Here is a 16,057-nt window from a genome sequence, read left to right on the forward strand (position 1 = left end):
CTCCTCACTGTGGTCACCATTGCTATTATTGCCTTCTGCCAGTTCCTCTGTTATTCAGTCAGAATAACAGCTGATGCTGGCTCACAGCTAGGCAGCACGAGTGTCCTATGGAATTGGAGAGGTGATTTAAAAAGTGATTTGATCTCTGCAGAGCTCCTAGGAATAACTATCTAGAAGCGTCTGAACATCAATACCAAGAAAAGAAATACCATAACGCTTTTTCTGAACTACTAAACTGTTGTGATCTGTAATTCTCATAAGAGACTAGATTTGAGGCAGAGTTTACAATATCAACAGAAAATGCAATGCAGTGTGTAGATACCTTACAGTAGGACATATGTAATGTATTGGTGCTATCTTTAAAAATTGCTTAGTAGTATGTCTAAGTGGAAACTGTAATATACTCATAGTAGTGATGAGGGCAAATTGTAAAAGTAAGAAAGGATACCTAGTGATTTAAAATTAAATACTTATCTAAGCGAGAGGGGTTTGGAGACTTGTTTAAAATGTTCTTGTTCTATGTCTTCCCCTCATTCCAAATCATTTGGTTTCATCTGTATTTTGAGCATCACTAAAAAATACTGAGGCTTACTTTTTGTTAGTTTTGCATCTAATAATGAGGACTGTACTATATTTAATTGCAGAAGACATTGACAACTTTAGTTTTGTTCACTCACTTCCTGTCAAAGAACATTATTTGGTCCTGTTCCTCTCATCATCACCATGTAGGTGCTCTAAACATACAATAACAAAACAGTAGTGTAAAAACTGAGCCTTTTAATATGCTTATAAAACCTGACACTTCAACTTTGAAGTTTTTGTCTTTCCTGTTTATCCCGTTAACCTTTAGTTGCATTTTCATTCAGCAGGCTTTTGGTGAGACCTTCTGATACTACTTTCTGTAACTTTTTTACGAAAACATTTGGAACATCCAAGTGTGACATGCTCTCAGCAGTTCTGTTACTGTAAAATCCTTGATTATTGATTTCGGTGGTTTTAAAAAGATTTTATTCATAATTGTTCATTTCAGACAAGTTCACTTTGTGGAGTTAAGCTGTGTTTGTCAGTCTTTCTGAAGTCAAAATAGTTAAGATGCCTTGCTTTAGTTTTCCTTAAGTTAAAACTACTTTAAGTTTGGGAAGTACTGTGTAGCTGTAGGTGGTACTGTTGAGAAATTCTATTTAAATATAAAATTACATTGAACTAGTGATCTGAAGAATAAACGTATCAATTTGCTGCTTTTCATTCTGAAGCAAAAGCAGGAAACTGATTAAATAAAACCCCTTTCTTGAATTCTTGAATGTATCTTATAGTAGCTTTTTTCCTGATACACATGATACTATGTTTATTGTGAATCTAAATTGATGAAAAGTAGGATTTGGTTTTCATTGACTTTGTACCCTCTATTTATGAGAAGTAGCAATCTAATAATTTCTAGATATCCTGTGACCTTGAGTTTTTTGTTATTTTGGGGGTTTGGGCTTTTTTTAGGTGTACTTGTTTGTTTGGGGTTTTTTTGTTTTGTTTTTTTTTTACTTACAGTTTTAGTATTTCAGGTGTTTCAGATGTCATCCATATCACTGGAAAATACTTACCTAGCTGATCTAGGACAGGGGAAGAGAAAGGTAAAAGTTAAAATTTAGGCAGTGGTGACTTACAGAGAAATTTTTTCAGAATTGTGTTTCCTTATCTCAAACATAGTTTAACATGAGTCATTTGAGTATGTGACAGTCCTGCTAACAATTCCGGACAATTTTTTGTTCTGATTTAATTGGTAATAGCAGTTTCTGAATTTGAATCCTCCAGACACCTCTAAGTCTGTATAAATAGCTAATGCAGGGTACGTATGTGCTGATTGGAACGTCAAATATTCAACAAATCATTTTGCCCTTATACCACCAAACTGTTTGTTCAGAATCCCAGGGTGGAAAGCTACACCCATACTCTTGCATACAAGGAAATGGCTTTACTTAAAATTTCATCCTTGGTGTTTTTTCTGAACTTACTGTATCATGATGTACATGTGTTACAATCTCTATATTTCAGTTTATTGCTAACATTTTCATGGGAAAAGGGCAAGTTTTAAGTTTTATGAATTTTTGCATCTTGTCTTTTCAGGGTTGCCTTCCTCTTGTGCTTATGTTTGATATGAAGGAAGAAATTGAAGTAGAACCACAGTTTATAACGCAGCTAATGGAGCAGTTAGATGTCTTCATAAGCATTAAGCCGAAGCCAAAGCAACCAAGCAAGGTTGGTGAAAAGAACGTACAACATTCCTTTTAGGCTTTCATGACAAGTTTTCAGAGCTCATGAGTTGACATGTCTGCCTCTCCTCCCTAACTTAATGGATCATAAACTTGTTAAAGGCGTGTGTATTTTATGCTTGAAATATCAGTTTAAATGTTACAACAGCTCTCCTTTATGGTAACTTGACCTTGTTATTAAATATTTGACAATACAGAGATTAGCTTTTGTATGGAACATACTGAATAAAAGAAACAAACTATGAGGAAATAAATTGTATCTGACTAGAACTACTTTTGATTTGTTTTTAAAGAAATTCATCTTAAATTGCAGCTCCCCCACATAACTGCAGTGTTCTTTACCAATCAGAATTAAAGAAAGAAAAAAAAAAACACACAAACAAAAAAAAAACCAAAACCAAAAAACCCCCAAATAATATGACTATGAGAAAAGTCTGACTGTTCTACACAAGATGTTGAGAAGAACCACAAGAAACAGAATTAGAAAATACCTCTAATGGGAGATGTTAATTGTAAAATATTCAGGCGAGTATGGGTAGGGGACTCTCACAGTTATCTGCATTGTTGTACAGAATGCCGTAACAGACAAAAATTTCAAAATATTAAATGACCATTGCATTGTGTCGATAAGTAAACGTCTCTGTGTAGGGATATTTAAAATCAATACGAAGAAACATCATGTAGAGAATGTACAAGAAACAAATAATGGTTTTTGTAATATAATTTTCCAGGTGTGCGTTACTTTATTCTCAGACAGCCATGAATTTAATAGCTGAATTAAATATGAACAACTCTGTTGTCCACTTCAAGGTATAGACCCTGTGATAAAAGAGAAGACAAGATTTTAATCATCGGTTCACTTCTCTAGATCTTGGGGCACTTAAGATTTGATATACCAAATAGCACCAAGGTACAATAATAATTGGTTTTCTTAGACAGAAAGGACTTTGATCATTCTCATGGCCAAGTGCATCCTTAAAATTACCATCAAGGCCACTGACTTTGGGGAGTTGCTGATGGACATTATCTCATGCTGTCTCACACTGCTGTGTTACTGATAACCATGAGGGAGTATTAAGAAGAGTTGTGTGCAGTGCAGATCCATGTTATAAGGTTGTGTTACTCATTGGTTTTCCTTTTTGTTTTTTTTTTTTTTTGTTTATTTCCCTACAGTCTGTGATTGTAAAAAGTGTTGAACGAAATGCCTTAAATATGTACGAGGCACGGAAATGTCTCTTGGGACTTGAAAGTAGTGGAGTTACCATAGCATCAAATCCCTCTACTGTCTCGTGCCCTGTTGGTCTGTCTTGTCCTGGTTTGGATATCTTGTCCTCAGCAGGACTAGGACTCACTGGGCTTGGTATGCATTCTATTCTATACATATGTTTATACTTTTTTTAATAGATATATATTTGTTTGAAACTTACTTCACTTGTGCTAGAAAAAAGGACCAGAGTTGTGTTTTGCAAGGTATCGTGTTAAAGCATTAGAGAATTCCAAAAGCATCTGGCCTTTCAAGGGATTGTTTTTATAAAACTTCCTCTAAGGCTTTCGTAATCAGCCGTGTGACTCATCTCTGTAGAAAATTCTCCAGAAGCCTGCAAACCACCCAGCTGAAAGTGAAAGGGAGGGTAATACAGGTGAAGTAGGACATTGCATTTACAACTTTCAGAAGAATCTCAAATCAAATTTCTTCTTTGGTAATATTGTGACGTCTCAGGCTGTCCTGAATTTGGGCAGGTACTTAAGCCTGTTAACAGTACCATGAAAATTAACATAGATTACACCACACTTCAGTTCTGGCTGTGTCTCACTGTAGTTGAGGGATGCATGTGCTACTAGTTGAGACCTTACTTATCAGTTTGAAATTTAGGACAGAAATGTGTACGCTTTTTATCTTAATGTAGTTTTATAGAAAAGCATAGTCCAGACTGGAATTACAATTTCATTTTCAAGCTCTTCAAATACCCTATTATCAGAAATGTGTAGAAAACTAAGCAGATCCAGAAGAATTTAGTGACAAATCATGACACTGATTCTTGAAACTTGGAGTTCTCATGTAACCACCATGCTCCCTTGCGGCCTGCCATCCAGGAGTGCTGCATAGTTCCATGTCAGATGATTTCTTGGGAGCCACACGGGGACAAGTGTTTGTGCCATTTGACTGTGGCTTTTAATGATGCTTTTGTTGCTGTTCTTGTCAGGCCTGCACTTTGGGGTTGTGTTTTTACCTTTTTAAAGAATGTAGTGCTGAGCTGCCTTGTGAATGCTCTCACATGAAGAGCTGGTTTGAGGGAGTGCTTTGAGAATAAACAATGCATTTGGGGGATGATTTGCAGTCAGTATTGAAGATGCAAAAAGGAGTTGAATACTTCTTAGTGTGGAAGTAGTGATTCGTTCATATGAGCTGCTGAGAAAAAGGTTGTTTGAAATGAAAGTAAGGTTGTGAAGTGCAGTTGCTTGCTTGTTCTCGAAGTGATGCTTCTTTGAATCAAACTGACGGAAGCAATGAAGGGGATACAAAGGGATGGTGGGGCTGAGAAGCAGCCAGTGCAGACTCTTTGCTCTGACAATAGTTAGAGTCCAGTAGAAGGAAATAAGAGATGCTACAATTCTTCTTGGATATATGATTCCCAGTTTAAGAATGCTTGTTCTTAATGTGTTCTCTGCATGAAATTAACAGCAGGTTTAATTTTAAAATTTTTTTTGGCAAAATACGTGCTTGTGCAGTTTAGTGGGTTTTTGTTTGGTTGGTTTTAATTGGTACTTTTGTAAAAATGTTTTTCTGTAAGTCTTAACTAAATATTCACTTGTATAATTTTTTTTGCAGGCCTTTTAGGTCCAACAGCCCTGTCAGTCAACACCTCAACTGCTCCAAACTCTCTGTTGAATGCCCTTAATAGCTCCGTGAGTCCCTTACAGAGTCCAAGTTCAGGCACGCCTAGTCCCACGTTATGGGCAACATCTCTTGCTAATACGAATGCCACAGGTTGGTAGAAGTTAAATTAAATGAATTGTGCAATGACAATTGAAAAGTCCAGAATCATTCGTTCTTTAGAGCTTTAATAATTCTTAAGTTTATCTTAGCGCAGATTAATAAATATCCAAATTTAAAGTTATAATTTAATAAAAAATTATGACATGCTGTCACAGGCAATGTTTTGATCTGTTTTATATAGAAAACTATGTTAACCTACAAAGTAATGGTTAGATAAACCATTGTGTTTTTGGCATGCAGTTCTAAAGGAAACTTGTTTAGTGATGTATTAAAGCCACACAGAGATTTATATGAAGTACTATAGCACTTGAGAAAGTTGAATGAGAAACTGAATCGGAACATGACCAAGTTTTGTTACAGGTTTTTCTGCTATTCCACACCTAATGATACCATCTACCGCCCAAGCAACCTTAACTAGTATTCTGTTGTCTGGAGTACCTAGTTATAGTCAGAACACTCCATCTCCACCGCCAGGCTTGACTCCTGTTGAGGTCCACGTCAACGGCATGCAATCAGAGAGTAAAAAAGGCTCACCTTCTTTAAATGGTCATGTAAAGGTAAGTGATGTTATCTCTGGAGAACCAGATCTGTTTGTAAGAAACCTCTGCTAAGAAGAGCTGAAAGAGAAAACTAACTACATTAGTAGATCCTTAAAGCTACTAAGTTTAGAAATAGAACAGTGGCGTTTCTAAAATATGACTTAAAGATTGAAAAATGGAGCATTCAAGCATATTGTTCTCCTGTATCGGGAAAGAATTTCTTGTTCTCCTGCATCAGGTAGAAAAGGGAAATTCTTTTCATACTTCCTTAAGCATAACAATCACTTTAGTGTTTTTTTGACAATTATTTCAGACCTCAAATATCAAGTATGCTGCACTGTCTGCCACATCGCTAGGAGAAAATGTGTTGAGCACAAACCACAGTGATCCAGTAAGACAAACAAGTACTCATGGTGCCTCAGAACAAGTAGCTGCCAAGTCAAATAGTGCAGAAGGTAAAATTCTGGTATCTTGTTATTATGTCTGGTAGTGTTTGTGCAGTCTATGTACAGTTCATGAATCAAAAATGTAGATATATCGCCTGCGCATTGGTTTTGCAGCCATGTTGAAGGAACATATTGCTGGATCTCCCAGATTTGTTGTCAAAGAAAGTGAATGGAAGTTGTAGTATCTGAGCTGTACTGTTCATAGAAATGCCTTAAGTCAACGTAAATTCACTTGTAACATTTTATTTATTCCCTAAGAGCAGAGGGAAATAACCTATGAGAATTTTAGTATGTTTTACAGCAGCTTAACTTCATTGGTTAAAATGATCTCTGCCAGTTTAAACAATGTTGTATTTTTGCTTTTTAATGAAAGGAAATAATTAGTGCCTTTGAGAAGGTTATTGCAGAAAATTATGTGTAGATCAAACCTAAATGACACTGGCAAGCAGGATTTATTTGCATGTTTTATAACAACACTTGAGTTACACTGCCTTTTAGGAGCTAAAGGAGCTAATTAACGGTTCCTGTCATTCTTGGAAAGAGGGAAAGCCAGTTCCGCTTCAGACTTGAGCAAATCTATGTAAAGGCCTTGTTTCCCTTGCAAATACTGATCAACAAGGAGATGTCCTTTTATTAAGGGTTGTGGTCATTTGAAATGCTGATTTGAATAAAAGGTACATTGCCCAATTAAGGTGGTAAATATTTGTAAAAACACATTCTAAATGTATTTGAACATTAAGTGGGGAGCTTTTATTCCAGCAAAAGTTACCTGAGCACCTACCTGGCAAGGTTGATTAAAACTGGATATAAAATCAAATTTGTTCTAAATAATTAGTTACTTGATTGCCAATCTTCAGAATATTCCTTAAAATAATTTTTTTTAAAAAAGAAGATACTTAGTGTGTCTGCTATACATGTGGATACTAACACCTTTTTTTGTGCGTTTAAACGTACGTTTCTGATTTCCTAACCTTGACCAAGTTGTTTTCCCTGAAGACTAGAATAATTCTGTAAGGAGGAAGAACAGGTATTGTTCTATAGTTGTCTTTCCTTCAGGAAGTTCACTAGAACATAAGAGGGTTTTTGTTTAACTATTCTCTTTATTGGTCTTGTAGGCTGCAATGATGCTTTTGTAGAAGTAGGCATGCCAAGAAGTCCATCCCATTCAGCAAATACCAGCGATCTGAAGCAGATGATGAGCTCTTCCAAACAGGCCTGTTCTAAGAGACAAACAGTTGAATTACTGCAAGGCACCAAAAACTCTCATTTACAGTAAGTTAAATGTGCAAATACAGATTACTGGAACTTTTGCCATGTAAAAATACTTAACGTGTTTTTGTAGGTAGAAGGGGTGGTTCAGTCATAAGATGCTCAAAGAGCTGATTTAAATTGGGCTTCATTTTTAATCACATTGGGCACTAATACACCCTCCAGTTTGATAATTGCAAACTTTGAATACTTTTTTGCACATCCTAAGTATTTGTCTTTGGTTTGAAAAAAATAAATGCCTTTCCTCTCCCTCAAAAGGGTGAGGACTTGTTTCAGAATGGGGACTCTTTTCAGAGCAACTCTCATTCTCTCATTACCTATTTCTAAAGGATACATTTTTGCACTTTTTTTTTTTTTAATTGGTTGCTTTGAGAACAATTCCTAACTGACAGCCTTTTTCCTTCTGTGTGTACTTGAGGCTGTTTTTCTTCTTAGAACCTAACCATATTCGGGGCATAACAGCATGTTCTCAAACACTTGTCTCCATAATTTTTTTTGTTTGTTTATTTTTTTAATGAGCCAGCAGTGGGAAAGGCTCTTTTGAGTCATAATATCTCTTGGCAACACAGGTTTTGTGCCTAACGCAATGTTTTGTCCGATCTACTTTTAAGTAGTGTTTTCAGTATTCCTTTTGGGAACTGTTCACCATCACTCTCTTGAGATGCATGTTTTCTCTTACCTGATGTATTTACACTGTTAAAGCTATAATATTTATTTCATTAATTCTGCTCTCATAGTTTAGAAATCCAAGGATTCCTGCTAACCAGACTCAGTTGTTTATATGTCACTTAGTTGTTTGTATGTCTTGTTCTTTTTGTTGAGGATATAGTGCTCACAGTTTCCTTAGGGCACTTTTTTGGGGTAGTCTACAGCACCTAAAACATGGTCACTTTGCTTTGAAGTAGGAGTTTATACTCCTGTAAAATAGCCATAAAATGTGGCTGATTTTTAGATAGAAATGATTATATTAAGAGGTGCTTTGGCATGTACGACTGCAATTATTGAGGCTTTAAAACTAAGTAGGACTTGTTTTAACTTCCTTAGTCCCCGTTAGGCACCTCTCTTATCCTACTCTAGCAGTCTGTTAGAACTGCTGAGCTGCTGGCCTGAGCAAGGCTAAACAGTATGAAGTCACACTGTGTAGGGATTGCATGTGATAATTCCAGATACCAGACTGCTCAAATCTAAATCTGTAAACTATGCCTCATACTTGGTAATATAGGAAGCAGCAAAACATGCTTTGTTTCGCTGACAGAGAAACAGGTAAGGGAAAGCTGAGACAAAAATCTTGAATTTTGCTGCCAGACTTCTCGGGGTAAAGCTCAATTATCAAAATTGCATTGAATGTTCACTGCTTGTGAAAAAGAAGACTGGAGTTAATACCGACTTTGCTCCTGCAGTACCGCAGAGAGGCTGCTCTCAGACGCAGAGTTAAGTGCTTCTGAAAGTCCCATGGCTGATAAAAAGGCTCCTGGAAGTGAACGGGCAGCAGAGCGAGCAGCAGCTGCCCAGCAGAACTCTGAGAGAGCACGTCTAGCTCCACAGCCGTCATATGTAAATATGCAGGTATGTTTCCCTGAATAAACTCAAATCTAGTGCAATAGTTGGTAATTGCAAAGTGACATTACCATGGAATTCGAAGGTGACTGTTGACCAGCAGACTGACTTGCCATTACCATTTCAGTAAAAGCATTTCCCAGCAAAGTTGTTAACTCTTTCAACTAAAGAGTGGGTTGTCAACTAAAAGTCTTGAAGACAAAAAAGTCCTTAGGCTTCTGTTGAATAGGAAAAATTTAAGTACAGAATAAATTGCATGGCTCTATTAGTCTACACAAGCATCATTTGTGTGTTTAAAAAAAAAAAAAAAAAAAAACCTACCACCCCAAAAACCCCAACTTATATCATTGCTTTGAGAAGAGAGAATGATATATACAAAAGCCATTTTACAACTTCTCATAAGCAGTGTCAGCAGAGGGTTGGTTTTTTTCCTACAGCTTCAGGTTCAAGTACAGGGGGATTTACTAGAGTAACTACACTGGTTTTGCTTTACAAATACAGATCTGTACATATACTCCTTTTTTTTTCTTGTACTGTTCCTACTTGTATAGTGCTAGGCTTAGTTAAGCTATAAACCACGTCCATGTTATTGCAAATCTCCCCAAAGAGAGAGACCCCTTTGTGTTTGGCAAGCAGTAGTAACAGAGTAATTTTCAGTATAGATCTATCGGCGTGGGCTTAACTAGACTGCATGGAGTAGTGCAACAAGATTAAGGTTAGTGTTTTGCAGCCCTTTTCCTTATCACAGCTCTAGTTACTTCAAGTAGTGAATTTAACGCTTCAGGCTAGATACTGCATTTTTGTAGTTTTATGTGTATGTTTAAACTTGCTAATCCATAATTGAAAGAAGTGTAACTCACTTAACCAGGGGTATTTAAGCTTCAAATATTCCATTGTCATAGGTAGTGGAAATACAAGGGTTTTTTTAATTCTTTCAAAACTTAGGTTCTTTTCAGAAGATGAGTGCATGGAGAAGAACTAAACTTGAAAGAAAATTATTGAACACATCTGTGGTGCACAGATTTGCTGTCTAAGATAATATATTATCTTTTTTGTACTGTTCAGGAATGTTTTAAATGCTAAAGAACAGATGATTGAGGAAGAAAAACTATGCTTGAAAAAATGTCTTATTAAAAAAAGAATTAAAGAAAAATTCTGCCTAAACAGCTTGTAAATATTGTTGCAGCCTCACTCAAGTGGATATCAGATAGTTATTTAAAATCTTTGTTGTCTATGTTTGAGTGAACACTTTAAGTAACTAAGGCTCTAATTGAACTACTGTCAAATTGTTGTGCAGTACTTCAGGTTTCTCCTAGTTGTATTCACTGGCCACTTTCAAAACCTTTGTTTTTACAAAGAGCTGAGTACTGGAATGACATTTAGTTAGAATGGCAATTAAGCTATCTTCTGCATGTTTAATTTTTAGGCATTTGACTATGAACAGAAGAAGCTACTGGCAACCAAAGGTATGCGGATAAAAGTGACTTCTGAAAAGTTTGTTAGTACACAGCTGAAAGAATTTTCTGGAGTTTCAGTTTTGTAATCTGATTTTTAATCAAATTTAAAGCTGATAGTGAAACTTTTGTATACTAGATTTCATGTTCCAAAAATTTCTTAATATCAGCATAGTACAAAAAACAGTATAAACAACTTGCAGATGTGATATTCTCTGAGTATATCCATATCAAATGACCCATGTTGTTTTCGGAGACCTCACAGCTGTAATACTTGATTTTATTTGAATGAAAATTAAACTTTAAGATGTTTGTCATTGACACAGTTGCTCCTTATTTCAGGGGTAAATTAAGTTTCAAAATTGATAAGGGACTTAACCATATCTTTGACCCTGTTAAAAATAAATCAAATACCCCCACACCAAAAGAAAACCAGAAACCACCTTTTTGAAATGGATATGGTTCTTTTGGCTTCCTTGCCAAAGCCCTGTGGGGGTTAACTATCTTGTGACAGAGTAAATAGCCTTAAGGAAGGGCAGGATTCAAACTGCGTAGCAAGTGGAGGTGTTTAGAATTTACCTGTTGGTGGGTTGAAGTCTGTTAGCATACATGACTTCAGGGTTATCATCTCAGTACCTTTACTAATTTGTTGCTGTATTTTCTTCAGCTATGTTAAAGAAGCCAGTTGTAACGGAAGTGAGAACTCCAACAAATACATGGAGTGGTCTGGGGTTCTCTAAATCTATGCCTGCAGAAACTATCAAGGAACTCAGAAGAGCAAATCATGTATCCTACAAGCCATCTATGACAACTACATACGAGGTATAAAAAACTATAATGGAAACTTTATTTTTAGTGAATGATACACTTGTTTCTCTTGAGAAATGCCTGTAACTTTTGTAAAAAGAAGTCTTGCAGATTAGACTTAGCTTTCCTCTTAGGGTTCTAAATACTTTTTTTATTGTCAAAAATGTTTCTTACATAAATATTAAGGCATATGGAATACATTCAGCCTAACACACAAACTTAGCTTTATAGAAGTCTGCTCCTGAAAATATATTTGTTTAAAAAAACTTAAAACAACTTATGGGACCAAATGTCTCAATAGTAGTAGACAAGAGGTAGAAATTTTGTAACCTAATTAAAACAATGTGTATATAGCAGGTAAACTATATAATGTGAATCACTGCATGGTGGAGCAAAATGTTAGAACAAGAAATGGCTGCAGGTCATCTTCTGTTCTGATGACAAAGCTGTAGAAGTGGAAGAGCTTGCTCCGTTTGCACTATTCACTGGCCCCAGAAATTTCCCAGGGAGATTGCAGCCATAGGATCCAGCAAGTCTCTTCAGAGTCCCACCATGGGAATCTTGCAGGGAATTTATGTTCCTTTCTTTTCAAAGGCGTTCTGAAGTTGCTTTTTAGCGTGTTTCTTTGCTGTAATCTTTCTCAACTTCTGCAGAGACACCTTTTTCTTCATTTTTGTCCTAGTTATGTAAAATGTAAATGGTATGTTTTTTCAGGACTGGGACTTCAGACAGCTTTTCTCTAGGATATACCTATCTTTCAGTGCAAAAGAAGTATTCAACCGTGGTAAAAATGTGCCTTGGTGTTCCCTACTTGACATGTAAACTTTTTGTGTCATTCAACTACGTGTAATAGGTTTGGATAGATGTAATGAGCTTGCAGTAGTAACTAGGAGGAGAGAAAAAGCTACAACCAAAATCTGTGATTTTTTTTTTTTTTACATACTTTTCTATACTGGTTGAGCTAGCATGGGGTTTTCCCCCAAACTATGATCACTGCTAAAAGTCTCTAAGCAGGCATGTCATTCTAACCAAGAACGCTGTGTCTTAGTCACTCAGGGTCTGCCCGTGTGCAAACCACAGGCTTAGCTCTTTCCAGTGAAATGATAGTGTGTTAGGAATCCTGTTTTCATTATTTGGTATGAGCTATTGTGGAAACATCTGGGGAAGCTAAAAAACTTGGATTTCTTGTATCCTTCTTCTATTTAGCAGTCTTCAACATCATTGGTATTAGAGGCAGTGCCACCACACTTCTTCATACATATGCATGTTTGAGGGTCATGTGCTAAAGTCTTTGAACAGATATAGGAGTGGTATTAGAGTCTAATGTCTGGGAAACTAATTTGTAAAATAAGCTCACCAAACATATTTCATCTTCACTGTGATATTTTACTGTGCATTCAGTTTTCCAGAAATGTTGGATGATGTCTTTTATTTTTACTTCACAACTCTTAGCCATCACTATGATCTAACATAATGTCAAGAGTCTGTCTCTTCTTGCTTTTCTGTAAGACTTGAAGTCAATTCCTGTCTTATTTCATTTGTTGAGTCATACTAAACATGGCTTACGCCTTCCTGATTTTGCCAATGACAAGGAGCTTTAGCCTGTTTTTCTTCAGTTGTGTCAATTTTCCTGAATAGTAGAAAAGATTGCTGCCTCCTAAATTACGCTTTTCAGTTGGAATTTGATGCATGTGTATTGAATTAAATTGTTCATTTGGTTCCATAATTTTTAGTTCATGTAAGAGTAAGGTATCAGTAATGTCCATCCTTTTTTTTTTTGAGTACATCCCCACCCAATTCCATAGTTACCTACTGCTTTCTGGGAATACTGATGCCTTATTTTGGAACATTTTGACCCACAGTGATGAGAGTTGATAATTAGTACTTTACAGCAATATGAAAATCTATTTTAAAAAAAAATCTGCAAATTCACAAACCATTGCAGAATTGCTGTTGTATTGTGTACCATATTGTTGCCAAGTATTGTGAACTTGATGTGCTTATCTTCAGGTTGATGTTCTGTTATGTTTCCTTCCCCGTGAAGAGATATAGTCAATAGGCTGCTTTGTCTAGGATTTGTGTGGGAATTTGATACCATGGAACATTTTGGAAACAAACTTGGAAATACTGAGCAATTTATTTTGAAGCATGGTCTTTAAATAACTTCTGCTTAAAATCTGTAATCTGCATATGTTTTAAGCACACCTGCTGTTTTTGTGTCCGGTTTGCAATTATTTGACTATTGATCAACTGCCAAAAGAATGTTTGCAGGCATTAAAAGCTATTTTTGTTTTGGTTTTTTTTTTTTAACTGAGCTGCTTCAAAGAAAACATCTGAGTCACAATGAAACTTCTGTTTTCTGCCCAAACTTTCTTTTTTTGATTTACAGGGTTCATCGATGTCTCTCTCACGGTCCAACAGTCGGGAGCACCTGGGAAGTGGCAGTGAATCTGATAACTGGAGAGACCGTAATGGGCTTGGACCCACAGCTCATAATGAATTTGTCTCCTCACTTGGCAGCCCCAAAAGGAAACAAAATAAATCAGGTTAATAATTCCTTAAGATCTGATTTTTTTTTTTTAAAAAAAATCATATTGATATCAATGAATATTTATTTTAATATAAATGTTTCCTGACATCCCTAGGGATTTAAATTACCAGCACCTGTAAAGTAAACTTATTTTACAAATTGAAAGCATATGCAAGATTGTGTAATGTGATATATGAATAATGGTCCAAAAGGAAAACTTATAAGGAAATTTTTTAAATGCAGGACATTCTTGCTGAAAGCTCTTTTCTGTCTTGGAAGGGATTTTAAAGGTGTACTGAAAACAGACCTATATGAAAGCTTATTTCTAGACTACTATCATTCTTCTCTGTTATTGATGCAAGAACAACAGCCAGGTCTTTATTGGGTTATTTGCTTGCTGGTGGAGAAGTCATAATCTGTGCTGATCTTGAATTTTAAAGCATGATTCTCTTTATGGTGATAAAATAAGACTAGCCATATGTTTGGCATGGCCTAGCACATGATTTTAAACACTGGTTTCTGTGGATACAGGCTGTAAATTTTGTAATTACTTTTTAACCAAAGTTTAGAACTTACAAATCAAAATTTTACTTCAGTTGAACTCTTTGAAACTTAATTTCTTTTTTTTTTTAATAACTTAATATACCCCTTTCCGAAGAGTGAAAAATGGAGGTAGAGAATACTGGTCCGTACTAACTAACTGCATCATGGGGAAATAACTACTATGGCTGTTTTTACTTTTTTGTTTCATATTTCTTATAAAGGTGAATAAAACCTAAATCCCAGATTAACTGCAAAGTACACAGATAGTAAAAGTTGGACATCAGAAGAAATGATAGCTTCAATTAGAGAAAATATTCATGGTTGCTGTACTTGTAGTTATTTATGATTTTAAAAAGCACATTAGTTCAGCTGTGAATGGCTGCATACCATATTGTAAGTACTCATAGAACAAAAAAGATGAAAAGTTTATCTTTGAAATCAAGCTATTGATGTTTCCAAGTTAATTGAACAAAAATGGAAGCTCTAGGTTAATCAAAGTAAGGATTAAAAATGTATTTATATATGCACTAGAAAAAAATTAGAAATGTAAATACATTGGTAGTGGGGGAACCTCTTCTATAGCAGCTGTAGCTTTCCCAGAGAATGAAATGTGTGGAGGGACAAAAGAAATAGTTATCAGCGGGCTGGAAAAATGTATTTACCTGAATGAATAGGTGCCAGAGTACTAAAACGCAAGTCTTCATTGACACAATTGCATAGTAGTGTTGAATTCCTTCTTTAAGATAATGCTTCCTGACGGCACCAGTAAGAAGTATTTCTTAATACTCTGTTTTCAGTACATGATCTTGCATTATCTGCCCTGAGTGTAGGATCATAAATTTCTGTTTGGGTATTTTTAGTGCTATCTTACTCTGATAATGAAGAAATTGAAGACCTTTTAAAGTCTAAAACATCAACTTAGTTGTTGCTTTGTTTGTCAAACTTAATGTTCACATTTTCAACACTGAACAGTTTACTGTATTTTAAAACTCTTTTCCAAAATGGAGCTGAGGTCGATAGAAATTCTCCAAACTCTGTAAATCCAAATGCTTCTAACTAGTCTGTGCCCAGAAAATAGGAAATGTAGCGTAGCCAGTTGTGAAAAATGGTGGTTTTCACATCCTATTGGCATTCTATAGTGGAAGCCATAGTATAAGTCTCTGGGGCAATCTTAATTTTACTCACCTGGGAAAGTATTCTTTACCTCCTGCAAGCTTCTTATGTATTCACTGTTATTCTTTCCTGTGTCTGTAACAAGGGAGAGAGCACTCACAATGGCCCCTTTTACACAAGTGCCTGATGCACTCCCTGGGAACTATCCTTTTCTTATGCAGCATGAGGAAAAATAATTATGAACTATGTGATTACATACTATCAGTATGCACACACAGAGGAAAGGGATTGCACTGCTAAATCTGTTTTCTTGAGGTTTTTTTAAGAACCTCACACTGGAAACATTTTTAAAAGGTATACCTTTTAGGAATGTAATTTAAAATTGTGTAGGGAGTGTATTTCTAGTTTTAGTCTTTTATAAAACTATTGCATTTATTTTTTGTCTGTATTGTACTAAAATAATAGCCAAATCATGTGACTACTAGGTAGATCCTTTACCAGGAATTGCTTCAGCATGGTTTTCTCTCCATCCAGACC

General features: G+C 35.7%; 1 protein-coding gene across 1 annotated transcript in view; it reads left to right on the plus strand.

The window, feature by feature from the left end:
• BICC1 (BicC family RNA binding protein 1) overlaps positions 1–16,057 on the plus strand; it is a 111,955-nt gene that overhangs the window by 91,253 nt on the left and 4,645 nt on the right. The window contains exons 9-18 of the mRNA XM_075717809.1: positions 2,119–2,250; positions 3,438–3,624; positions 5,095–5,253; positions 5,623–5,819; positions 6,115–6,256; positions 7,363–7,519; positions 8,917–9,082; positions 10,500–10,539; positions 11,195–11,349; positions 13,724–13,880. Coding sequence (XP_075573924.1) covers positions 2,119–2,250; positions 3,438–3,624; positions 5,095–5,253; positions 5,623–5,819; positions 6,115–6,256; positions 7,363–7,519; positions 8,917–9,082; positions 10,500–10,539; positions 11,195–11,349; positions 13,724–13,880 — 1,492 coding nt within the window. The remainder of the gene's footprint in view (positions 1–2,118; positions 2,251–3,437; positions 3,625–5,094; positions 5,254–5,622; positions 5,820–6,114; positions 6,257–7,362; positions 7,520–8,916; positions 9,083–10,499; positions 10,540–11,194; positions 11,350–13,723; positions 13,881–16,057) is intronic.

This window comes from Pelecanus crispus, chromosome 10 (assembly GCF_030463565.1).
Source record: "Pelecanus crispus isolate bPelCri1 chromosome 10, bPelCri1.pri, whole genome shotgun sequence".
Taxonomy (NCBI): Eukaryota; Metazoa; Chordata; class Aves; order Pelecaniformes; family Pelecanidae; genus Pelecanus; species Pelecanus crispus.